The following is a 22,514-nucleotide window of genomic DNA, read 5'->3' on the forward strand; positions in this document are numbered from 1 at the left end:
CCCCCAGCAGCTCCAGTGGCCCCCCTGGAGGTGTCTCCTGCCTCAGCCTGGCTTGCACCACCCTGTACTTTGCACGGGGCGGCCGCACGCTGCTCTGCTCTGCTCTGCTCTGCTCTTATCTCCCAGCTGGGCTGGAAGCAGCAGCTCCAGGGGCACAACACGATTTCCAGAGCTGCTGTGGGCTCCCTGGGTCAGGGGCTGCCTCTGCTGTTGGTGCCATGTGGAATTTAATGACCTCCCATGCTGACCCTGGCCCAGCACATGCCCTCACAGCACCTCTGGAGAAAAGGAACACAAAATGGGAGTGTAAAGGGGTGTGTGACAGTGTTCCCAGAGGTCCGAGGATGAGGGAAGAGATGAGGACATGACTCTATGCTTCAGAAGGCTTGATTTTTATTTTATGATATATATTATATCAAAACTATACTAAAAGAATAGAAGAAAGGATTTCATCAGAAGGCTAGGTAAGAATAGAAAAAAAAAGGAATGAAAAACAAAGGCTTGTGTCTTGGACAGAGAGTCCAAGCCAGCTGACTGTGATTGGTCATTAATTAGAAACAACCACATGAGACCAATCACAGATGCACCTGTTGCATTCCACAGCAGCAGATAACCGTGGTTTACATTTTGTTTCCTCTCAGCTTCTCAGGAGAAAAAATCCTAAAGAAAGGATTTTTCATAAAAGACATCTGTGAAAGGGGTACAGAACAGGTATAAAGCACAAGCTGTGTTTGATGCCACATTTTATTGGGCACGCTCACTCAAAACTCTGGCTTTGAGGCTTGGCCAGGCTTTGTGGAGGATTTTGTGTGCTTCAGTCACCCAGAGAGAAGAAGCACCCAGGAAAAGCTGCCTGGCTGGATGCAGCCCCTTTGGAGACATCTGGGTGGTAGATGGGCAGGGAGCAAAGCCCAGCACAGAAATCCCTGTAGTGCCTGGGGCTGGGACCAGCTGTGCTCAAGCACTGGCCAAGGCAAACCCAGCTGTTTCTTCTCAGTGGTGCTGAGGTGAGAGTTGTTAAATCACGTCCTGCCATGGCTGCTGCCTGTGCCACGAGCACTGGGGCCAGGGGGATGAAGTGCTATGTCAGTTCCCTGCAGACACACCGATGCTGCTCCACACCTCCCTGTGCCAGCCCTGCTGCCTCTCCAGCCCTGCTGGGTCCCAGCACAGTTCATCTCCTGCGCCCCAGCCTGGCCATCAGCTCAGCATTGGCAGCTGCCTTGTCCTGCAGCTCCTTCTCTCGGGCCAGGTCGAGCAGGATTTTCAGTAAGTGAGTGTGGACATCGAGTGACAGGGACACCTTCCTCCTCTTTTTGCTTGGAGCTGCTCTCTCGGTGGCTGGGCTCATCAGCCAGGGCAGGGCTTGTCTTTCTGATCCCTCCTGCAGTGGCAGGCTGGCTTCATCTGGATGAGACCCTGCTCCAGAGCCATCGTCATCCCTCCTCATTTTGGAGACACCTGGCAGCATCTTGCTGTGGCTGGTGCTGTCCTGCCTCAGCAGCTTCCCTCCATCCACACCTCGGGGGGCTGCTGAGAGCCACTCACGGCTGGGTCCCTCCCGGGCTCCTGCTGGTGGCCCGAGGAGCAGCAGGCAGGAGAGCAGCAGGCGGGAGAGCAGCATCCTGCCTCGCAGCGTGCCCGGGGGTGCCTGCAGGGAGCAGTGGATTGGCTCTGAGCATCCCTCCCATCACCCTGACACTGCCTCACAGCCCCCAGGCAGGTCACATCCACCACAGAACCCCTCCACTCCCTGCAGCTGGTGCGCCTTCACCCTCCTTTCAGGAGCCCTTCATTGTTCCATCATGATTGTAACACTCTTGAACAGGGTGTGGAGTTTGGGGGAGGCTGAAGGGGGCATGGGAAGCAAATCCCCCGGGTGTCCTTGTCCTTTCACACAGCCCCTGGCCAGACGCTGTGCCCTCAGTTTCACACCCTTCAGCCCTTTGTCACCCAGGGAAGGAGACAGCCCTGTCCTGCCAGGGTGCTGTGGCTGCTCCCCAGCCCATTCCTGCCCTTTGGCCCGGGAAATGCCTGCCTGGGGTTTCAGGGCGGGCACTGGAGCTTTCTTCCTGCCACTCCTTCCCTGGCAGTGCCATTCCCCACTGTGTTGCTGGGCTCTTTGGGGCAAAAGCCACCCACCAAGGGGGGACACAAGCCACTTGGACTGGCATACACAGGATATTGGGGCAGGAGACTGGCCACAGGTCCTGAGCTGTGCCAAGCCTCAGCAACTTTCTCCAGCCCATGCCTTACCCTGGTCACAGGGAGCGCCCCAGGGATTGCAGGATGCTGAGCTATGGGGTGGGGGTCAGGGTGCTGGGGTGTGGGGTGGGGGTCAGAGCAGGTGTTCCTGCTGTATCGCTGCCTCTCCCCAAAATCAGTCACCCAGCAGAGCATCTCTGGGGTGAAACCCTCTAGAAAGCACCAGAGGTGGTTAACTCACTGCAGAGAGAGGAATGAAAAGCACCTAACCCCCTGCAACCCATTTCCCAACCAAAAGCCCCTGAAAAGCACCCCTGAGGGCACAGCCTCACCATTTGCAGCAGGTCCTCGTGTCCTCGATGTTCAGCAGTGCTCCCAGGCTGCAGGGACCACAAGTTGGAGGTTTGCTGTGCTCCCTGCCAAGCCCTGGCTCTTATCCTGTCCCAGCTCCACCTCTGACCCGCAGAGGGGGTGACAGTGACAGGGGGAAGGTGGGGGGGGCAGTGTGGAAATGTTTTTAATACATTTTGCCTAATGGCAGATGAAATCATCCCAGGATGTGGGTGGGTGTTGCCCCCTTGCAGCTCCCCCAGCTGTTCAGAGGGGATTCCGGGAACCTGGGACAGCTCAGTTCTAATTGTTCCATGTTTGACTTGCAAGATGTTTTTTCTCCATCTAATTAGGCCTCCCTGCTCCTGTCAGGCTCCGTGATCACTTCAGGGAGGGAGAGAACATGCAGATTGCTGGGACCATGGGCATTGTGCCTCACAAGGACAGCTCCTGGTGCCAGTTTGGCACTGTGTCCTGACAGGCTCCCTGGCCACATGGAAGGCATGTCCAGAGACATGTCATCTCCCTGCTGTGCCAAACCCAGGCACTGCTTTGGCCACTGGATTGCAGGACACCAGTGGCTTGCAGCTCACCTTAATGCACTCCAGCTGGGACACCAGTGGTTTGCAGGCACCTGCACCATTCCAGCATGGCCCAGCTGCCCAAGTGGGGTGAGCCCCTTATACAAGGGTTTTGTTCCAAAATTCCCCCCTTAGGGAGTGTGAGAGCATCCCAAGGCTCTGAGGCTGTGTGGACACCACATGAGGAGAGTTGTGGGTGCTCAGCCCCACAGCCAAGGGCAGGAGTCAGGGCGCCCAGGGTTCAGACCACCCAGGGCTCTGCCCACCCCTGTGGTCTGAACCCATGGGTGACCCAGCCTATGCCACTCTCCCCAGGACAGCAGGGAACAGAAATAATGCCAGCCTTGTTCCTCCTCCCAGGGACAGCCAGGAACTCACGCCCAGTAGCCAAAATTAGCTGGCAGCACTGATTCACACAGCACATCATGCAGCAGCACAGAGCCACGTGCTGACACGTCAGGGCCTGCACAGGGGGTCATGGCCTGGCTTGCATCAGCTGGGCACGTGCTGGGCACAGGGATGGGGCACTGGGCTCCCTGGGAGGGTGAGGGACCTCAGCCAGCCCTGCCAGCCAGTGCAGTGGGCTGCTGCAAAGGGCAGCCCAGCTGGCAGGGGCAGGAGGCATGGTGAGTCAAGAGCTGTCCCCAAACTCCACAGGCATCTCCAGAATGAGCCAAGAATGTGACATGTCCCTGTGAGCACAGCTTTAATACACATCCTCCTGCATTGTACACATAGACATTTGCTGTATATAACATACACAGAGAACAGCAGGACGTGTGGGGCCACACAGCCCAGCCAGCAGCCCTGGGGCTCTGGGGCAGTGAAGGGCACGTCCCTACCCAGCCCTGGGGATGGGGGGAAGCAGGGGCTGCAACATCACATTCACAAAGCCTTTGAGAGTAAGTGTGGGCGAACAGGAACCGCTTCTAACATAGCACCATCCTCAGGGTGTCCCTGACAGGCCTGGGGAGGCAGGTGAGATCCCCCAGGTTAAAGCCAGATGTGCTGCTGGCAGATGTGTGAGCTGGAGGGCAGCACATGGCAAGAGCCTCCAGTCTCCCCACAGGTCATTGCCAAACCATCACAGCCACAAAAGGGGAACTGGGCCCTAGTTGAGGTAAAGGTGAAATTTATTCAGATGGAGCTCATTGCAGGGTGAGGGATGCTGTGCAGGGAGGCACTGCCTGGCACAGGGATGTGGGCAGCTCTCCCAGCAGAGACAGGGAGCAGAGAGGGAGTTTGGGGGTCTGTGGGGGGCAGGAAAGGGTACAAGGGTATTATGGGAGGGGAGGGAGCCCAACTATATAAAGTCCTACCTCTGCTTCCAGAGAGAGGGAACAGGGCTGAGAACCCTTCTGTTGGCCAGAAATAATTTAAAAATCAAACTGAGAACAGTCTAGTGGGAAAGGGGGTTCAGAGCCTTGCTGGGAGGCAGTTTCCCATTTGACATAAATTTCACCTTAATGACAATACACTGATATGAAGTGAAAAACCCACAAGCAGCATAAAGACAGGTTAGAAATAGCACCAGGTTCCTGCTGGGGCTGGTGGGCACATGGCTGCTGCCCCCACGGGCAGCCCAGCCCCGGCCAGGGCAGCAGCTGGGCCAGCTCTAGGCAGCCCAGCCTGCCCAGACACTGCCTGCACCTACAGCTTTGGCTGTCCTCCCTCCTTGCTGCCAGCACCGCCACGGGAAGCTGTGGAGAGAAGCGAGGCGCTGTCAGAGCTCGGGGAGCAGCGCTGTCCCCAGCTCTGCATGGCTGAGCACAGGGCACAGCGTGGAGGTGCTGCAGTGCCCAGCCCTGCCCACCTGTCCTGCAGTGCAGCTCACACTCCTCCTTGCTCTGGAAGCGGTTGGGGTTGCCCTGGCAGCCGCTGTAGACGAAGGGCCGGCACTCGGTGGCTCTTTGGTTGTAGTACCAGCGCAGGGTGTAGCGCTGGCAGTGCCCCTCGTCCAGGGGCAGCCTGCAGGGCTCAGCTGTGGGCAAACCCTGCTGTCAGGGCAGGCAGGGATGCGAGACCCACCAGGCACAGGAGGGGAAGCCCAGAAGGACAAGGCTGAGCATGGGAAGGGTTTGGCTGGAGGAGACTCTCTGTGCTCTGCCCAAGTGCTGGAATTGAGGGCAGGAGACTCCACTCTGTCTGCAGGGACAGCTCCCAGCAAAGTAATGGGGACATGATGGCCACAGCACCCCTTTAAAGCATTATAGAGGGACTCTCCAAAGGCTGCTGCCCTAGGGCTTCCCTGATCTCCTGGGGCCTTTGGGATCTGTCCCGTGGCTCATGACCAGAGCACAGGAAACCTGCCAGGGCAGCAGGTCCCACCAGCCCAGCACAGCACCCATCACAGCTGGTGATGGCTTCAGTGAAGGGATAGAGCACAAGGTCTGCATGGTGTGGGCAGCACAGTGACAGAGAAGGTGGAGCCCTCCCAGGTACCAGCAAGAGGGCAGGAAACCCCAAATCCCCCAGACAGATGGCACAGGGACCCACTGCCCAGCAAAACCCAGGGCAGCTCCATGGTTTCCCCCAACAGCTTAGCCCTGAGTGCCAGGTGAGTGCAGGGAAGCTCACCATCCCCTGTGGGCTGCTCCAAGCTGTCCATCTCCGGGACCTCATCGTAGTCATCCTCCTCTCCCTCCATGTCATATGCGAGGTCATCGTCATCGAGTGTGACCTGCCTGTCCTGCCCTGGGAGACAGCACCACATGTGAGCAGTCCTCATCACATACATGGAGTGCAGAAAAAGGGGGACAAGGACTGAAAGCACAGGGATGACACACCCTCATTGTCCTCAGCGTGTGACAACTTGAGCACAGGGACTACGTGAGCGCTGCCAGCAAGGAATGGCTGAGTGGAGAAGGACCCTGTCAAGGGGACACAGGCATCAGGGAACAGGCAAAGGAGTCTGGGCTGCTTTCCCCTTATTTCCCAAGGGAAAACCACCCCTCTCAGGTGTGGAGCAGTGCAGCACTGCCCAGCCCTGTTGCAGCCTGACAGGATACATGGTCAGGGATGGTGGACAGGGAGATTCCCTCTTCCCTGTCTGCACCACAGCCCAGGGCTGCCACAGGGGCTTCTGGAGGCACAGGCAGGGGAGGCCCAGAGAGACAGCAGCCACTCAGAGCCCAGCAGGAAGGGACAGGAGAGGGCACAGGGAGGCACACATGCCCGTGTCACCAGATCTCACAGATTCTCCAGGCTCTCCATCACCTGTTTGGTCCTGCTCGCTCTCCTGGCGGACGATTCTTCCTGCTCCCTGGGCAGAGTGGAAGCTGCTTCTGGCCTGAGCCCCCCAGCCTCCTTGGAGAGAAAGCACCCACCTCATCCCAGCCCACCCTTTCCCTCCATCCCTCCAATCCCACTCCTCCAGCCTACCCTTCCCTCCAGCACTGCTGACCCCTGCAAGACCCCTGCCCCAGTTCTGACACCCAGGAATAGATGGGGTACAGCTCCTGGGATCCCCTCAGTTGGGCACACCCTGGCAGCACCCAGACCCCACTGGCACCATCCTGAGCCAGCTGTCCCCGGGATGCCTGCACCATCATTTCTGCCACACACCATCCCTTCTCCCTGTGCAGGGCCCTGCACTGATGTTGACCCTGACTGAGGGGTCATGGAGGGTGCCAGCCACCTCCAGCTCCCCAAAACCAGTGGCACACCTGGGTGCCAGGGCTCCTTTTGTGCCACACGTTTGGAGCAGGGGGATAGGAAGGAAGAGCTGCAACCTGAATGCTCACGTGAGTCCTGGTGCCGTGGGAAGTGGCCACCACAGGCTGTGGGAGAGACAGGGTGGGGTCAGGGGCAGAGTCCAGAGAGGGGAGCAGGTAAGGGTGTGCCCCCAGCCCCAGGGCAGCAGGGGGGATGCTCACCACAGTGCTGGCTCATCTCCTGCCTGACGAAGGCACGGATCTCCTCCTCCTGCCGGGCACACGAGGGGCAAGAGTAATAATGGGGGGTGGTGCAATTCAAGAGGAGGAAAAGCCCTTTCCCCAGGGTCTAGCAGAACCCAGAGGTAAGGGCAGCCCCTACCTCAGTGGCAGTGGGATGGATCCAGCACCCCTTCCCACCCCAGTGACCTGAGTGCCACCAGCCTGTGCTGGCTCCTTACCGTCATGCCCGGCTCCCCCTTCTCCCCACGGAGCCCGTGGGTGCCAGGACTGCCCTGGGGACAGCAGAAAGGAGGTGGGAAGCTGGCCCTGGCTGGAGCCCATCCAGGCAGGGCCAGGCACCCAGACACTTACCTGCTCTCCTCTCTCACCAGGGATGCCAGGCATGCCCCGTGCGCCGGGCACTGACTGTCCTGGGGGGCCTCTCTCCCCCTGCAAAGGACACATGCTCAGCATCTGGCTGCTGGAGCCTCTCTGCTCCCCCCACTCCCCCCTCAGACCCCATCCTCTGGACAGGGGGACACAAGGGAGGACACAAGCCAGCGAGCTGGCAGGGCAGGACAGGGCTGGGATGTGACTCCAGATGCCACCCACCCCTCACCCACGAGGGGAATTGGGCCCTCCCATTCCCAGAGCCCCAGAGGGGAGCAGTCATCTGTGGAGATGCCTTACCTTCTGGCCCTGCATGCCCTCAGGACCTCGTGGGCCAACACTCCCTGAGGGCCCAGGGGGGCCAGGAGCTCCGTCACTGCCCCGGGGACCAGGGCCACCCATAACGCCTGGGGCACCCTGGAGGAGAGCAGAGGGTCAGGCCAGGGGTGTCAGAGCCCCCAGCTGCAGATGCCATGGACATCCACTGACTCCACAGCTGGGCATCCCCAAAAAACCAGCACTGGTGCTTCCTTATAAAGAGCAGGGAACTATTCTCAGTCCTTGCTTAGTGACATAATTTGGAGCAGCACTGAATGACTCTTCTGGAAGCACCAGGCTCTGATGTGCTTCCAGCCAAGGCTGTGTCCTGGTACAAGCATTGTGGTGCAATGCCTCCCATCCCTTTGCAGCCTGCTCACCCGGTCTCCTTTCTCCCCCTGGTCTCCTTTGGCTCCCTGCTGCCCGTCAAATCCCCGGTCACCCTGCAAAGAGGAAGGGACAGGCAGCAGGGGACACACAGCAGGGGGATGAAGTGCCAGCACAGCTTTTCCCGGCACTGCTCTAACCTACCTTGGGTCCCATGAGCCCTTCCTTTCCAGGAATGCCTGGTGGTCCTGACAGCCCCAGCTCTCCCTGGGGACAAAGCAGTGTCCATCAGCCCCCAGCCATGCTTTCCAGTCCCACCCTGGTGTCACTGAGGTGCTTACCGGCTCGCCTTTCCTCCCTGACAGCCCTGGGCGCCCCGGGATCCCTGGCTCTCCCTACAGCAGGCAGGAGAGAGGCAGGGCAGTCAGTCCTTCACCCCTCAGTGCTCACCCCAGAGCCACAGGCAGAGGAGGGGACCCCTGAGCCTGTCACAGGGCAAGGTGTGGCCTCAGCCATCTCCCACTCCCCTGGCTGAGGGAGGGATCCAAAGGGCCACAGCCCCCAGGCACCATCCAGGCTCCTGCAGCACCCTGCAGGCACTCACTCACCTTGTCACCCTTGTCCCCATTGAGGCCACAGGCACCTTTCATGCCCCGCTCACCCTGCAAGGATGGGAAGTCAGAACCATGCCAAGCCAGCACTGGAGAATGCTGGCAGCCAGAGAAGCCAACCCACCTTGACGCCACGCATGCCCAGGGGTCCCATGTCCCCCTTGTCTCCCCGGGCCCCAGGGATGCCATCACGGCCAGGCTGGCCCTGTGGGAGAGCACACAGCGTGACAGGGTCTGCTCCTGCCCTGCACGGGGGTGGCAGAGGCACAGACACAGCTCCTCACCGGCTCTCCAGGCTCTCCCGGTGCTCCAACCTCTCCCTGGGGAAGGCAAAGGCACCAGTCAGGGCAGCTGAGGGGATGGTGCCACCAGCAAACCCAGCAGAGAGGCTACCCAGCTTCATACCTTCTGCCCACTGGGGCCACGTGCCCCAGGGAAGCCCATGGAGCCCTTCTCTCCTTGTTCACCCCTCGTGCCCTGCAACAGAAACCCAGATCAGCACTGGCCAGGAGAGCTCCAGCCACAGCCACTGCATGGCCACAGCACAGCCATGGTCACCTCCAGGCCATGGTCCCCTTGCACCATGTCCCTGCAACAGCAGCACAGAGGTCACAGGGATGCTGTCATGCCCTGCTTCCTCTGTCCCTTGCCCCCCATGATTCCCACCCCAGCAGCTCCCAGCCCTGCACAAGCTCCCCCCTGCCCTGTACCTTCTCTCCGAGCATGCCTTGCTCCCCCTTGTCCCCCTTGTCCCCTTCTGTGCCCTTCAGGCCACGCTCTCCCTGCAAAGGAGGAAGCACAGGGAGGGGTCAGGGGATGAGGAGAAGCTCAGACACACATCAGGGTGGGAGCAGGAACATGGGGTCTGTGGGGTGGCTGGAGGAGAGGGGACAATGCACTCTACCAGGGAGGGTCCCCCAGCAGGGAAAAGCTCCTCCAGCTCTTCCCAGAGGGACAGGAAGGATGAGGAGAGGGAGGACAGGGACAGCTCTTACCGGCTCCCCCTTGCTGCCCCGTGCTCCTGGCGGCCCCTCCAGCACCACAGTATCACCCTGTGCACCCAAAGCAGACAGAGGGGGGTGAGAAGGGGGCTAGGGCTGCTGCCTGCCTCCCACTGCCCCCTCCCCAAGGACTCACCTTGTCTCCTTTGGGTCCTGGGGCCCCAAGGTCTCCCTGTGAGGATGAGATGAGATGAGATGCTCCAAAGGTGCACAGCAGGGAGCAGCAGCACCTCCCTGGGCACCCCAGTACCTGCAGGTGCGTCACTGTCCCCAGCACACAGAGTCCCTTACCTTGTCCCCACGCTCCCCACGGTTCCCAGGCACGCCCTGTGGGGGACAAGAGAGGGGTGCTCAGGAAGGGATCACCCAGAGCAGGGTGCAGCTGAGGGAGGGGGGTACCTACAGCTGGCCCACGATCCCCTTCTGGCCCTGGGCGTCCGTCCTCACCCTGCAAGGGGGAAGGTATATGAAAAGTGGGTTGGGGGCACCCCAGCATCACCCCAGGCCAGGGACAGCAGCAGCTCTGGCTCAGAGACCTGTCAGGCACCACGAGCCTTTGTGTCCCTGGCTGTGGGGACATGGGGGACTGTGGCAGTACCTACCCGTGGTCCTGGGTCACCACGTTCACCTCTGGCTCCCGGCAGCCCGGCCCCTGGAGCCCCCTGCCAGAGGAAGGCAGGAATTCATCCCCATCCTCATTGCCCACAGCTGCTCCCAGCCCTGCCAGGCACCCCCCTGCCAGGGACACCCCACAGTCCCCACCAGCTCTCTGGGTGCCTGGTGCCACCATCCAGAACGGGCTCAGCACCCTCAGGGGTGAGCTGGCTGCAGGGACACTCCACAAGAGAACCAACCTCCCACCCCTCATGCTATAGGGCTGCCCCTGGTCCTACCTTGTCACCCTTCAGGCCAGGGGCCCCTTGCATGCCCTAAAAGAAAGGAGAAGGGTGAGCAAGCCATGGGAGGAAAGCAATGCCAGACACCCTGTAAAACATCCCTGAGAGTCCCACTGCACACTCCAGCCTGCCCCAAGCCCAGGGAGGTGCCATCTGTCGCTGCCAGCCTGTCTGAGCCAGCAGGACAGAGCCCACAGCCCCAGGAATGCTGTGCCACCATACTCACAGCCGGCCCTGGGGGCCCCACAGGTCCTGGTGGTCCAGCAGCGCCATCCCTGCCTGGAAAGCCGATCAGACCCTGCAGGGAGGAAGCAGGAATGGGCAGAGCCTGAGGCTGGGAAGCAGTGGGGCTTGCAGGGACCTCAGTGCTACTGCACAAGGGCCCAGGGTTGCCAGGACTAGTGGTGCCGTGTTCTGGTTGAAGTCTTTACCCTCTCTCCTGGGGGACCTGGAGGGCCAGGCTGACCATTGTCCCCTCTCAGGCCTGGCTGTCCTGGCATCCCAGCAGGGCCTGCCAAGCCTGGGGGCCCTGGCAATCCTGGCAGGCCGGTGTCACCCTGAGGTAGGGAAGTACAAGATGAAGCTCCTCAGGAGCTGCTTTTCCGTCAGCAGCCAAGACAGAGCATCACTGGGGCATCAGGGACATGATCAGAGCCAGGGTGACATGGGGACAGGGGTTACCTTCAGACCTGGAGGCCCATCCTGCCCTGGTGGTCCCCGTGCACCGACACCCACTGATCCCTGCAAGGTGGCACAGAGCATGTGGCACATCACCAGGCTGGGGGCACAGGGGTGCCAGGGCCATCGTGCCACCCAGAGCATCCCCCAGGGTGGGGCAGAGGACACGTACCTTCTCCCCTTTGGCTCCAGAGGACCCCTTGGCTCCCTGTGAAGACACCAAGCCCCCAGGAGGACCTGGGCAGTAGGTGGCAGGGGCACAGATGCCAGCCCCCACCAGCATCCACTGTCCCCAGTATCCACCCACCACCCCAATATGCCTCCTACTCACATCTTCCCCAGGATCTCCTGGCTCTCCAAACTTTCCTGGTTCCCCCTGGCAGGGAAAAAGAAGGAAAATGCAGATGTGTGGGATTATGGACTGGGGGAGCAGCTATGGTGATGTTCACAGGGGTCCCAGGACAAGGGAAGAGACGAGGATCTGACTCCATGTTTCAGAAGGCTTGATTTATTATTTTATGATATATATATAATTTTAAAACTATACTATACTAAAAGAATAGAAGAAAGGATTTCATCAGAAGGCTAGCTAAGAATAGAAAAGGAGTGATAACAAAAGCTTCTGAATCTCAGAGAGTTTGAGCCAGCTGACTGTGATGGGCCATTAATTAGAAACAAGCAACATGGGCCAATCACAGATCCACCTGTTGCATTCCACAGCAGCAGATAATTATTGTTTATTGAAACCTCTCAGCTTCTCAGGAGAAAAAATCCTAAGGAAAGGATTTTTCATAAAACATGTCTGTGACAAGCAGCTGCAGCTGGATCCCTACATGGTGTCCAAGCAGCCAGGGAGCTGAGGACCACACGACCCCTCCCCAGTGACCCCCAGGGCAGCACTCACCTTGTCACCCTTGGGGCCTGGCAAGCCTCGGTCACCCTTGGAGCCCTGTCAGGGACAACAGTGTCAGGGGACAGGGCACACACAGGGCTGGCTGGCCCCTCACAAGGCCAGGGTGGTGGATAAGGTTATGGCAGGGAAGGGTCAATGAGGGAGATGAGGGTAGTGGGAGTGACTCACGGGCTCTCCCAACAGCACACCCTCCAGCAGTGCCGGCTCTCCCTGCAGGCACACACGGGTGCTCAGCTGTGCCCACTGTGGCTGCCAGGGCTCAGCACACCCCTGCCCAGCCCAGCCCTCCCAGCCTGGTCCTTACCTTCTCTCCCTTGGCTCCAGGGGGGCCGGTAATAGCCTGGGGCAGAGGACAGTGGGCAGGTGAGCAGGGCTGCACAAGGATGCTCCCCTCATCCTGGCCAAGGCAGCTCTGCACTCACCTGCCCCGGGGCTCCAGCGTCCCCTGGCTCTCCCTTGGGACCAGCAGGCCCTGAAGGTCCTGGTAAGCCCTGGCACAAGTGGCACAGCCCTCAGCCTTGGCTGCAGAAAGCCAGGCTGAGCTGAGTGGGAATGGGGCAGGGTGAGCATGTCCGTACCATCTTCCCAGGCATTCCTGCCTCGCCGTCCTTCCCTGGCACACCGTCCCTGCCCGGCACTCCTGGCTTCCCACTCTCCCCCTGCAGGCAGTGACAGTGGGGCTGGGCTGTGCAGGCAGCCCAGGCACCCTCACTGATGGCAGCCAGGTGTGGGGTCACACACTCACCACTTGTCCCGGCAGCCCAGGGACACCCGGCGGGCCCTGCAATGAGACATGAGCAGAGATCAGGCAGCATCCCAGCACCAGGAGCAGCCAAGGGGTGTTTGGGGTGCTGCAAATACCTACCACTGGGCCGGGGGGACCAAGGGGTCCTGGCAGGCCCATGTTGCCCTGGGGGCCAGGCAAGCCCTGCAATGGAAACAGACACATCAGAGAGGGGATGGCACAGCCAGAACCTTGGCTGCCCCCGTGGGAAGGTGTGTTGGGGTGGGACTGGCTGATTTGGGGAGGCTGGATGGATTTGGGCAGCCAAGGGGGTACAGGCAGGGAGTATGAGTACTCACACGGATGCTGGAGCCAGGTTCCCCTGGATCACCCTGGGAAGAACACACTGCATCAGCCTGACCACCCCAACCACCCAACTACTGTGGTCACAGGCACATCTTCATAGCTGGATCCAGGAGGGGTCCAGCCAAATGTCCCTCCCTCCAGCCCAAAACTTCCTGAAATATGGTCCTCCCTCCAGTCCCCCAGTCTGGCAAGGCAGCCTTTCCCTCTGCCAGGCTGGAGTGGCAGTACTGTTGCCTTACCTTGGCACCAGCTGGGCCCTGGGTCCCTGGGGGGCCAGTGCTGCCCTGCAGGGGACAAGGGGACATTATTGGGGTGGCACTTGCTGGTGGCACAGAGCAGGGAGGGGGCAGCAGGACCACTCAGTCCTAGCAGTGCCACCCCACCTCTGCTCCCTGGGGAATGCCCACCCTGGCTGACACCGCCCTTGCATGACAGTGACATGACACATGGTGCAAGGTGGCTCCTTACCGGAGGTCCTGGGGGTCCTGGCTCTCCCTGATTGCCCTGGAGGGAGGGAGGAAGAAATGGGATCACTGCAGAAGTGGGTTTTCCCCAGTGGGAGCAGGGGGTGTCCCCAGGGAGAGGAGATCCAGGCAGTGCCAGCAGCTCTTTAAGCACCAAGTAACACAAGCCTGGACAGGTCCTGCTAAGATGCAGGGGGCCAAGAACCCAGCCCAGCAGCAAGGTGACCCCCACGGTTTCACCAAGCATTCACAGCCAGAAGCCCCCAGCTTTTTGGGACAGCTCTGAGGTGGTGGGACACAGGGACATGGGAGACACACAGACAGACACCTACCGGGCGTCCCAGCACGCCAGGGAAGCCTGGCACGCCCTGCAAAGAACCACATCACAGTCAGTGGGCAAGGTGAAACACACACTTCCACACAGCCCTGCTTCCCCCAGGGATGCTCCCCATTCCCAGTGTGGTACCCAGCCAGAACACTTAGGAGGGCCAGGAATACGAAGAGGCCCTCAAATCCCAGGCCCTGCATGGGCAGAAGGAGGTGAATGAGGCATAAACGCTCCTGCTGGTGCTGGTGCTGGCTGGTGTGACACCACAGGAGCTCCCCCAGTCCAAGCCTGCATCTCTCCACCATATCTCCACTCACCGGCTTCCCCTCAGGGCCTGCCAGCCCTCGCTCACCCGGGAGGCCCTGGAGCAAAGGATGGAGACAGGGATGGGGTCAGTGCCAGGCAGGTCTGGGGGCAGTGCCAGGCAGGGGAGCAGTGTGGCACTCACTGGGCTGCCGTCCCTGCCCTTCTCGCCAGGCTCTCCTCGGTCACCCCTCAAGCCACCTTCACCCTGCAGTGGGGACAGGCACGGGGTCACAGTACAGGCAGGGACCTTCCCATGGCCTTCCAGGGCTGCTGAGAGCTGTGCCCAGCAGTGCCCTCACCCAGGGCTTTGCTCCCTTTTGACAGGGAAGACTTATAACCTCAGACCTTGTCTCCTTTGGGTCCCCGCTCGCCCTCAGCTCCGGGCTCACCCTGTGAGGGGAAGAAGAGAGGTGCCATCAGCCCTTGCTGACCACCATCCTCGGCCCCAGCCCATGATGCTGCCCCAGCTTGGTTATCTCAGCTGCCTTCTCCTTTCAGACCAGCCACACACCTTGGCTCCTTTGGGTCCGATGGGGCCACGCTCCCCTGGGAGGCCCATCAGGCTGCCCTCCACCACGTCCACCTGTGGGCAGGGCACAGTCAGGGCCAGCACCCAGGGCACCTCAGGAGGGATCCCTCAGGGGCAAAGCCCTCCCCAGGCCCCTGAGCCAAGGCACTGGATGTGGCCATCCACTCCCAGAGGGGCTGGCTGGCATTTTGATGATGATCCCCAGGAGCAGCCATCACCTACCTTGGGCCCCGGGGGCCCCGGGGGTCCAGGCAAGCCATCCCTTCCCTGAGAAGGGCAGAGAAATAGGGTGAGTGTCAAAGGGCACGGGAGAGCAGAGCAGTCCTGGCATGGCCAGGAAGGTATGGAAATGGGCACAGGGAGCCCTGCATCCCCTCGAGAGGGGCACAGCACCAGAGGGGATGGAGGGCACCGTGTCCCAGCTCACCTGCTCCCCTCGGTCGCCCTTCTCGCCGCGGTCGCCCTGTGCAAACACCGTGGTGGCTGTCACGGGGCTGTCCCCAAGCCCCCAGAGCAGGTCCCCCAGACTCACCCCACACCTCTTCACACACTCACCTTCTCGCCGGACCTCCCGGATTCCCCCAGCTCCCCAGCCCGGCCCGGCACCCCAGGAATGCCTGGCTTGCCAGGCTCCCCTGGCTGCCCAGGCGGGCCCTCGGGCCCCCGCTCACCCACGGCCCGGCCCATGGGGCCCTGGGGGCCGGGGGTACCTGGGTCTCCCTTGTCACCTTTGGGTCCTCGCTCACCAGGGAAGCCTAAGGAGCCCTGCAAGACAAAAGCTGCGCTGCCAGAGCCAGCCCTGAGGCAGGACTGAGCCAGCTGTAGGAACCCCCAGCCAGCCCAGAAAGCAGGAGTGGGGCAGAGTGCTGGGCCTGGCATCCAGCCTGGCTCCACTCACCTCTCGGCCCGGGGGCCCCCTCTCTCCTGGATCCCCCCGAGAGCCCTTCTGGCCCCGCAGCCGCTCGATCGCCGGCGGAAACGAGTCTGAGCTGCCATCATAGGCACCCGTGAGCTCCTTCAGGGATGAAACCTGGGAGGGAAGAAGACAGGTGCCATCAGCCCTTGCTGACCGCCATCCTCAGCCCCAGCCCATGATGTTGCCCCAGCAACATGGGGAAAGAGGAGAGAGCATCAGTGGAACCAGCTGCAGCAGCACCCCACAGTCCTGCCAACCCGTCCTAAATTGCTCAGATCCCCCAGCACCTCCCATGCCCTCCTCCTGCTGCCATGTGGCAGGAAAAAGCCCCAGCCTGACAGTGAGGAAATGCATACCTTGATGCCAAGTGCTTCCAGGCTACGTTCAATGTTCTGCAATAAAAATACATTAAAAACAAGGTAGGTTCCCACCACAGAAGCTGTGGATGGTTCTCTGTGCCCCAGGGCTGAGGCTGCTGCCCCAGCACAACAGGTCAGGGTAGTGACTCACCACTGTAGTGCCAGGGTCTCCACGTGCTCCAGGGTTGCCAGGTCGCCCCTAGGTTTGGAGGAAAAGAGGGAATGGGAAGATGCACAGAGATGCAGCAGGAGGGGTGAGCAGTGCTCTCCCTTGGTACGTTTCAGAGTTAACACTTTGCTGCCTGCCAGGGGCTGTGGCTGTGGCTGGGGTGCTCATAGCCTGTCAGGCTCAGTGCTGGGTACTCACCGGCTCCCCTCGCAGTCCAGGCTCCCCTGGGTCCCCCTGAAACACAGCAAAGGGATCAAGGGGAGCAGTCAGGCTGCCCAGCACCAGCTGCAGCACCAGGGTCCAGCCCTGTTATCTTGGGGATGGGGACACCTGCCAGGGGTTTATTCCCTCTGGGATGTGATTCCCACCCAGACCTTTGCCTTGGGGGACTGGGGGGCAGGAGCACACTTACCTTTGGTCCAGGCACCCCACGGAGGCCTGGGGAGCCCTAGAAGACATGGAGGGGACACAATAGCACCCGGCCCCACACAGGGCAGTGCCCCAAGGGAGCCATGGATGGGGGTCCTGTCTGGACTCCAGGGTCTGGTGCTGAGGGGCACCATGGGGTGGAGAGAGAACTACACACCTGGCCTGGGGGGCCAACCTGCCCTGGGACACCGGGGAGGCCTGGGGGGCCGAGGGGGCCTGGCACACCTCTGTCCCCCTGCTCGCCCTTGGCACCGCTGCGGCCCTGCCGAGAGAGCAGCATCAACCCAGGGTCTGTGCCTGAGGGGGCAGGCACCCAGCACCCCCATCACACACTCCTCCCTGGGGAGTACTCACCTCTCTCCCAGGCAGTCCTGCATCACCTTTGTCTCCCTAAGCAGGAGAGAAAGCAGCTGGAGGGATGCTGCCCATGCACTGCCCCAGGAGGGTGCTCCTGGTCTGGGCAGGGTGGAGCCACCAGGCTTGTGGGGATCACAGGGGGACCACACACCCATGGATAACCTCCTTACCTTTCTGCCATCCTCTCCTGGTGTCCCATCTTCTCCCTGGGAACAAAGGCTGCCTGTTAGTGCCCCGCTCAACTCTCTCAATATGGGTACAAACCCGAGGATGGCTCAGAGCATGGAGGTTCTTTGCCACATCCTCTCCTTGCCCTGTGCTGTACTGGGATCACCATCCCTCAGCATCCTGGGAGAGCCCCAGAGTCAAGCCCTGTTTCCCCTACTCACATTCTTGCCATTCAGGCCAGGTTTGCCATCCTCACCGGGTTTGCCCTGGCAGGAAAAGAAAGGCAGTGAGGGAGTCCCCCAGGCTCTCCCACCCCAGCCAGGGGTGCCGGGGCCCCACTGGAGCCTCAAGATGCAGGGAAGGGGGAGCTGGGAACAGGGAGAGCCCTGCCAGATGGATCCAGCTGTGACCCACAGAGGGCATGGGACAGGATGTGTCCCTAGGGTGCAGCTGGTGGTACTCACAGGCACGCCAGGTGGCCCCAGGGGACCCACGGGGCCAGGGGGTCCCTGCTCCCCACGCAGCCCAGGCAGCCCCTGCAGGGAAAGGAGATGGTGGGAGCACAGGGCAGCCCTGGGAGCAGGGAGTGTCACTGGCAGTGGCACTCTGCTGGGGCAGGGGAAAGCATGGCACAGGACACTGGTGGCCCCAGCAGGAACACAGCCCAAACCCGCCCTCTCCAGAGGTACTTACATCCCGGCCAGGGTCTCCCTGCTTCCCCGGGTCCCCCTGCAGACAAGGAGGAGGTGAGGACAGGGACATTGCTACCCTGCCAGAGGCTCCCCCTGCAGAGCATCCCCAGCCTGGAGCAGGGGGTGTCCATGGGGACAGCAGCTCCCAGCCCATCATCCCTGTGTACCCCAGCTCCCACCCAGGCACAGAGCTCCCCCCAGGCTGGCCCACACTCACCCTGAGCCCAGCAGGCCCTGGGGGCCCAGGTTTGCCTTCCAGCCCATTGCGGCCATCCAGCCCCGGCGGGCCACGGTCCCCCTGTGGGAGAGCAGGGAAGGGTGGTTGGAGCTCTGGGGTGGGATGGGAGTGCTGTGGGGCAGCCCTCAGCCCCCAGCCCGCTCACCTTCTCTCCTGGCAGGCCTCGGTCCCCAGGGTCACCCTACAGGCCAAAGAGAAGTGAGCATCATCTCCTATTACCAGGAGCTGCACAGGGCAGGGTCCCCATTCAGACCCCATGGGAAAGGGGACACTCACCCGTGTGCCAGGGGGGCCACGGGGACCCTCCACACCCTGCAAGAAAGAGACACACTCAGCAGTGGGGCATGGAGGGGATCCTGGCTGCTCAGCAGGCAGTGCCTGCAGGCCAGGACCCCCAGTTCTCCTGCACAACATCACCCCTGATGCTGCCCCAGTGCCCCCCACAGCAGCCCCAGCACCCAGCACCTACCCTCTCTCCAGGCACGCCAGGGGAGCCAGCATCACCCCGGGCACCCTTGACACCGTCCTCGCCCGGGTCCCCAGGGTCCCCCTGTCAGGGAAGGGCACAGCGGTCAGAGCTGTGCTGTACCAAGCCTGTGCCAGAGTACACAGCGCTGGTGCTGTGTGGTTTAGGGCTGGGGTGAGAGGAACAGTCTCAAAATAAGAGACACAGGCTGAAAATGAGGTGGCTGGGCTCAGTGCAGCTCCTGCTGGGCAGTGGGGGCCAAGGAGTGGCTGCAGAGAAAGGCACCAAGTAGCACTGCTGAGCCACAGAGCCACAGCTGGGGACACAGTGCCACCCTGCACAGTGCACAATCTGTGGCCAAAACTGTCCTGAGCCTCAGCTGGGATGCAAAAGCAGAATGCCCAGAGAGTTGGGTGCTGCTATGGGACCCCTGTGGGGCTGGGGAGCCAGGAGCACACCAGCTCCTTTGGAAACCTCAGCCCTACAGGGCCTCTCCATCACAGGGCATCAGTGTCAGCCCCTGTACCCTGAGTTCAATGTGCCTCTCAGTCGTGGGGCACATCAGCTGCTCGTGGCAGAGGCTGTTTTGGGCAGGGAAGGCTTGATGGATCCCAGTGGGCAGGCAGAGCCCAGAGGACAGCAGAGGTATGCCACCCCAGCATCCCAAGCACTCAGTCATTACCTTCTCACCCTTTACCCCCACTCCTCCGGGCCCAACATCGACCTGTGGGGCAGAGAGGAGCTGTAGATGGGGCTGGACACCAGCCCAGGGGCAGGGAGAACAGGGAGGCAGAACTTACAGCTCGTCCTGGGGGTCCGGGAGGCCCCTGAAAGAAGGGCAAGGGAAGCAGATTAAGGAGAGCTGGCAAAGCCCTGGGGAGGGCACAGCTGGCTCTGGGGTGGAGGGCCACGTGTGGCGCTGCCATCACTCACTGGGTCCCCACGGTCACCCTTGCTCCCTGGCGCTCCAGGGCTGCCCTGCAGGAAAGAGGGATGGAGTCAGGGGGAGAGGGAATGGGGGACCTGTGGGGTGTGGGTCCTGTGGGGCAGTGAGCTGTGAGGGGTGGGGGTGTCCATGGAGCACTGGGCACACACAAGGGGATACTCACATTCCTGCCTTCAGGTCCTGGGTCCCCCAGGTCACCCTTCTCCCCGGGGGGGCCACGGTAGCCAGGGAGGCCCTGGGTGGGGGCAAAGGGAGGATGTGCATTAGCAGGAGAGGCCGTGAGGCTCTGTCCTGCCCAGGGTGCCCAGCAGCCCTGCACTCACCCGGGGACCCCTGTCTCCAGGCTTGCCAGGCAGGCCCGCTTCTCCCTGTGGGGAAAGAGGGGGTCAGTGGGGCAGTGGGAACAGGGGCAGTGGGAACAGGGGCAGGGGGAACAGGGGCAGGGGGAACAGGGGCAGGGGGAACAGGGGCAGAGGGAACAGGGGCAGGAGGAACAGGGGCAGTGGGAACAGGGGCAGAGGGAACAGGGGCAGGAGGAACAGGGGCAGTAGGAACAGGGGCAGAGGGAACAGGGGCAGGAGGAACAGGGGCAGGAGGAACAGGGGCAGAGGGAACAGGGGCATGGGGAACAGAGGCAGTGGTCCTGGGGACCCTCACTCACCGGGGTGCCTTCGTCACCTTTCTCTCCTCGCTCTCCCTGAGGCACAAATCAGTGGGCACCGGCCAGGAGAGAAGAGCACAAGTCAACAGCATCCCCCTGCTCCCTGGCAGCCCTGCTGTGCTCAGGGCCACAGTGCCCAGAGCCCCGTGTCCCACACTACCTCCTTGCCTCGCAGCCCTGGCTGCCCCGCGGCGCCCGCTCGGCCCGGCTCCCCCTTCTCCCCCGGCTCTCCTGGGTCACCCTAGGCAGGGGAAGGGACAACAGTCAGGCCAGAGGCTGGGCAGAGAAGGGGCACAGCTGCAGGGACAGCCCCTCTAGAGCCAGCCAGACAGCCAGACAGACGGACAGATGAATGGAAGGGCAGTGACATCACCTTTGGGCCACTCCTGCCTGTGAGGCCAACGATGCCCTGGTTGTTGGAAAGGAAGAGCAGGCGTCACTTTGGGAGGGGCAGCTCGGTGAGCCCAGGCCAGGGCAGGGGTCCCCAGGGTGCCCCCAGACTCACCCGATCGCCCTGCTCGCCTTTGGGGCCAGCTGGCCCGGGGATGCTCAGGCCAGGGGGACCCTAAACATGGAAGGACACAGCATGGAGCAACAGCACAGGCACCATGAGGCTGGGCAGGGCTGTGCCCTGTGCTTCCTACCCTCAAGGCAATACTCACACGGGCACCTTTATCTCCTGTGTCACCCTTGGGGCCAGGAGGTCCTTCTGGTCCTGGGAAACCTCTGTCACCCTGGAGCAGACAAAATCAGCACTCCAAACCACCCATTTCCCCCCCCCCCCCCCCCCACTGCAACTCTGGACCAGGTTTAGGACCAGAATGAGCCCAGCTGTGCAGTCCCCATCCCCAGCCATGCCCACAGCCATGCCCAGAGGGTGGAGGGCACAGCTGGGCCAGGGTTACCTTCTCTCCAACACCAGCCACGCTGGGAGCCTGCAGGGGAAGCAGAGGAGACCATGCTGGGCACTGCCCATGGCTCCCTGTGCTGGGGCTGGGGCAGGCAGAGCTGGGCAGCATCACTTACTGGCCTGCCAGGTGGTCCTGGGTCACCCTGCAGAGAGACAGGTGTCACTGCCAGCCCCTTCCCCACAGACCCCTGCCACCCCACCGGGACCCCCCTTGGCCCTCACCTTCTCCCCCCGGGGGCCACTCGGTCCTGGAGCTCCCTGTGGTGAGATCAGAGACCTCAGGGGGCTGGCAGTGCCTGGGAACCTGCACCCAGAGCATGGCAGCCCCTGGCTCCACAGCAGCACAGCCACCACCTTGACTCACCTCTCTGCCTGCTGGCCCCGGGTGCCCAGGGGCTCCCATCTCACCCTGCACGAGAGGAGGAAGAGGAAGGTGTGTGGGCATCCTGCCACCCCCTGGCTGCTCCAGGGCAGAGTGGGCATCACTCCACCATGCCCAAGGTGCACCTACCTTCTCACCCTGTGGGCCTGGCACACCACGGTCTCCCTGCAGAGCAAAGAGAGGAGGGCTCAGGGAGCCTTCCTCGCCCTGCATCACACTGCCCCCATCTCACACACTGCCCCAGAGCTCTTCACGAGTCAGCCCTGGATCACACCCAAGACCCCTGGGCTGTGGCAGCCATGCCCAGGCACTGCCACCAGCAGGTCCCAGGGACACCAGGACCCTGCCTGGGCACCCTCTCACCTTCTCGCCCGTCTCTCCCAGCTCGCCCGGCGCCCCACGGTCTCCCTGGTACAGGAGGAACAAAGGGTCAGGGGCAGCAGGACCTTTGGGGACTCCTGGCACAAAACCAGAACCCCCTTCTCTCTGCCAAGGCATGGCAGGAGCATCCCTGGGTCCCTGCACCGCTCACCTTCCTGCCCTGCTCCCCCGGGGCCCCCCGAGGACCCTGCAGAGGAGAATGGAGACATTGTCACCTCTGGTGTGACAAGGCAAATGCCCAGGCTGTCCAAAGCAGGAGGGCTCAGCGTGCCCTCAGGGCCTGGCTCCTGGCATGGGCAGTTCCTGCCTGCCTTTCCTTCTCCCAGGACACTCACCCTGTCTCCTGGGTCCCCGGGGCGGCCGGGTGATCCCGGGAAACCTTCTGTGCCATCACCCTGGGGGTGTGGAAAGGTGAGAGCCATGCTCATGACACGGGGATGCCCATTAGATGGGAATCCTCACTCAGAGTGGTGAGAGGCCCAGCCCCAGTGGGGAGCATCCCTGACACCTTCTCACCTTCTCTCCCTTCAGCCCAGGTGGCCCAGCAGGTCCCCGAGGCCCAGGGTCCCCAGGGAGCCCCTGCAAGAGAGACAATTTC

General features: G+C 61.8%; 2 protein-coding genes across 10 annotated transcripts in view; both read right to left on the reverse strand.

Annotated features, from left to right (window-relative positions):
- Positions 1 to 1,174: 1,174 nt before the first annotated feature.
- On the reverse strand, positions 1,175 to 1,624 carry LOC135453406 (urocortin-3-like). The gene has a single exon (XM_064724430.1). The coding sequence runs from the start codon at positions 1,622 to 1,624 to the stop codon at positions 1,175 to 1,177; it is 450 nt and encodes a 149-aa protein (XP_064580500.1).
- A 2,197-nt stretch (positions 1,625 to 3,821) lies between these two features.
- Positions 3,822 to 22,514, reverse strand: part of COL7A1 (collagen type VII alpha 1 chain) — a 30,901-nt gene continuing 12,208 nt past the window's right edge. For 4 of the 9 annotated variants that reach the window (XM_064723756.1, XM_064723754.1, XM_064723760.1 and 1 more), the window contains 81 exons: positions 22,433 to 22,495; positions 22,252 to 22,311; positions 22,068 to 22,103; positions 21,899 to 21,943; positions 21,665 to 21,700; positions 21,518 to 21,562; positions 21,376 to 21,411; positions 21,270 to 21,296; positions 21,149 to 21,178; positions 20,906 to 20,977; positions 20,749 to 20,808; positions 20,617 to 20,652; positions 20,404 to 20,484; positions 20,244 to 20,279; positions 19,906 to 19,950; positions 19,746 to 19,817; positions 19,570 to 19,614; positions 19,437 to 19,463; positions 19,319 to 19,360; positions 18,640 to 18,720; positions 18,447 to 18,482; positions 18,316 to 18,351; positions 18,150 to 18,230; positions 17,934 to 17,969; positions 17,705 to 17,776; positions 17,462 to 17,506; positions 17,243 to 17,278; positions 17,070 to 17,105; positions 16,873 to 16,977; positions 16,699 to 16,734; positions 16,485 to 16,520; positions 16,269 to 16,316; positions 16,115 to 16,150; positions 15,741 to 15,872; positions 15,398 to 15,607; positions 15,270 to 15,305; positions 15,065 to 15,109; positions 14,825 to 14,896; positions 14,659 to 14,703; positions 14,456 to 14,518; positions 14,325 to 14,369; positions 14,012 to 14,047; positions 13,684 to 13,719; positions 13,455 to 13,499; positions 13,209 to 13,241; positions 12,991 to 13,053; positions 12,871 to 12,906; positions 12,704 to 12,784; positions 12,548 to 12,616; positions 12,430 to 12,465; positions 12,294 to 12,335; positions 12,117 to 12,161; positions 11,544 to 11,588; positions 11,385 to 11,420; positions 11,216 to 11,275; positions 10,966 to 11,091; positions 10,761 to 10,832; positions 10,532 to 10,567; positions 10,241 to 10,300; positions 10,042 to 10,086; positions 9,930 to 9,965; positions 9,775 to 9,810; positions 9,633 to 9,689; positions 9,348 to 9,419; positions 9,043 to 9,114; positions 8,922 to 8,957; positions 8,762 to 8,842; positions 8,635 to 8,688; positions 8,368 to 8,421; positions 8,231 to 8,293; positions 8,080 to 8,142; positions 7,682 to 7,798; positions 7,364 to 7,441; positions 7,231 to 7,284; positions 6,992 to 7,040; positions 6,782 to 6,895; positions 6,333 to 6,422; positions 5,903 to 5,986; positions 5,694 to 5,810; positions 4,930 to 5,097; positions 3,822 to 4,816 (listed from right to left, as the gene is read on the reverse strand). In XM_064723756.1, the coding sequence (XP_064579826.1) occupies positions 4,767 to 4,816; positions 4,930 to 5,097; positions 5,694 to 5,810; positions 5,903 to 5,986; positions 6,333 to 6,422; positions 6,782 to 6,895; positions 6,992 to 7,040; positions 7,231 to 7,284; positions 7,364 to 7,441; positions 7,682 to 7,798; positions 8,080 to 8,142; positions 8,231 to 8,293; positions 8,368 to 8,421; positions 8,635 to 8,688; positions 8,762 to 8,842; positions 8,922 to 8,957; positions 9,043 to 9,114; positions 9,348 to 9,419; positions 9,633 to 9,689; positions 9,775 to 9,810; positions 9,930 to 9,965; positions 10,042 to 10,086; positions 10,241 to 10,300; positions 10,532 to 10,567; positions 10,761 to 10,832; positions 10,966 to 11,091; positions 11,216 to 11,275; positions 11,385 to 11,420; positions 11,544 to 11,588; positions 12,117 to 12,161; positions 12,294 to 12,335; positions 12,430 to 12,465; positions 12,548 to 12,616; positions 12,704 to 12,784; positions 12,871 to 12,906; positions 12,991 to 13,053; positions 13,209 to 13,241; positions 13,455 to 13,499; positions 13,684 to 13,719; positions 14,012 to 14,047; positions 14,325 to 14,369; positions 14,456 to 14,518; positions 14,659 to 14,703; positions 14,825 to 14,896; positions 15,065 to 15,109; positions 15,270 to 15,305; positions 15,398 to 15,607; positions 15,741 to 15,872; positions 16,115 to 16,150; positions 16,269 to 16,316; positions 16,485 to 16,520; positions 16,699 to 16,734; positions 16,873 to 16,977; positions 17,070 to 17,105; positions 17,243 to 17,278; positions 17,462 to 17,506; positions 17,705 to 17,776; positions 17,934 to 17,969; positions 18,150 to 18,230; positions 18,316 to 18,351; positions 18,447 to 18,482; positions 18,640 to 18,720; positions 19,319 to 19,360; positions 19,437 to 19,463; positions 19,570 to 19,614; positions 19,746 to 19,817; positions 19,906 to 19,950; positions 20,244 to 20,279; positions 20,404 to 20,484; positions 20,617 to 20,652; positions 20,749 to 20,808; positions 20,906 to 20,977; positions 21,149 to 21,178; positions 21,270 to 21,296; positions 21,376 to 21,411; positions 21,518 to 21,562; positions 21,665 to 21,700; positions 21,899 to 21,943; positions 22,068 to 22,103; positions 22,252 to 22,311; positions 22,433 to 22,495 (4,809 nt within the window). In that variant the 3' untranslated portion in view covers positions 3,822 to 4,766. Of the gene's footprint in view, positions 4,817 to 4,929; positions 5,098 to 5,693; positions 5,811 to 5,902; positions 5,987 to 6,332; positions 6,423 to 6,781; positions 6,896 to 6,991; positions 7,041 to 7,230; positions 7,285 to 7,363; positions 7,442 to 7,681; positions 7,799 to 8,079; positions 8,143 to 8,230; positions 8,294 to 8,367; positions 8,422 to 8,634; positions 8,689 to 8,761; positions 8,843 to 8,921; positions 8,958 to 9,042; positions 9,115 to 9,347; positions 9,420 to 9,632; positions 9,690 to 9,774; positions 9,811 to 9,929; positions 9,966 to 10,041; positions 10,087 to 10,240; positions 10,301 to 10,531; positions 10,568 to 10,760; positions 10,833 to 10,965; positions 11,092 to 11,215; positions 11,276 to 11,384; positions 11,421 to 11,543; positions 11,589 to 12,116; positions 12,162 to 12,293; positions 12,336 to 12,429; positions 12,466 to 12,547; positions 12,617 to 12,703; positions 12,785 to 12,870; positions 12,907 to 12,990; positions 13,054 to 13,208; positions 13,242 to 13,454; positions 13,500 to 13,683; positions 13,720 to 14,011; positions 14,048 to 14,324; positions 14,370 to 14,455; positions 14,519 to 14,658; positions 14,704 to 14,824; positions 14,897 to 15,064; positions 15,110 to 15,269; positions 15,306 to 15,397; positions 15,608 to 15,740; positions 15,873 to 16,114; positions 16,151 to 16,268; positions 16,317 to 16,484; positions 16,521 to 16,698; positions 16,735 to 16,872; positions 16,978 to 17,069; positions 17,106 to 17,242; positions 17,279 to 17,461; positions 17,507 to 17,704; positions 17,777 to 17,933; positions 17,970 to 18,149; positions 18,231 to 18,315; positions 18,352 to 18,446; positions 18,483 to 18,639; positions 18,721 to 19,318; positions 19,361 to 19,436; positions 19,464 to 19,569; positions 19,615 to 19,745; positions 19,818 to 19,905; positions 19,951 to 20,243; positions 20,280 to 20,403; positions 20,485 to 20,616; positions 20,653 to 20,748; positions 20,809 to 20,905; positions 20,978 to 21,148; positions 21,179 to 21,269; positions 21,297 to 21,375; positions 21,412 to 21,517; positions 21,563 to 21,664; positions 21,701 to 21,898; positions 21,944 to 22,067; positions 22,104 to 22,251; positions 22,312 to 22,432; positions 22,496 to 22,514 lie in introns of those variants that run through there. The other 5 variants (XM_064723759.1, XM_064723758.1, XM_064723757.1 and 2 more) reach the window with 5 other exon arrangements.

Source organism: Zonotrichia leucophrys, chromosome 12, assembly GCF_028769735.1.
Source record: "Zonotrichia leucophrys gambelii isolate GWCS_2022_RI chromosome 12, RI_Zleu_2.0, whole genome shotgun sequence".
Lineage (NCBI taxonomy): Eukaryota > Metazoa > Chordata > Aves > Passeriformes > Passerellidae > Zonotrichia > Zonotrichia leucophrys.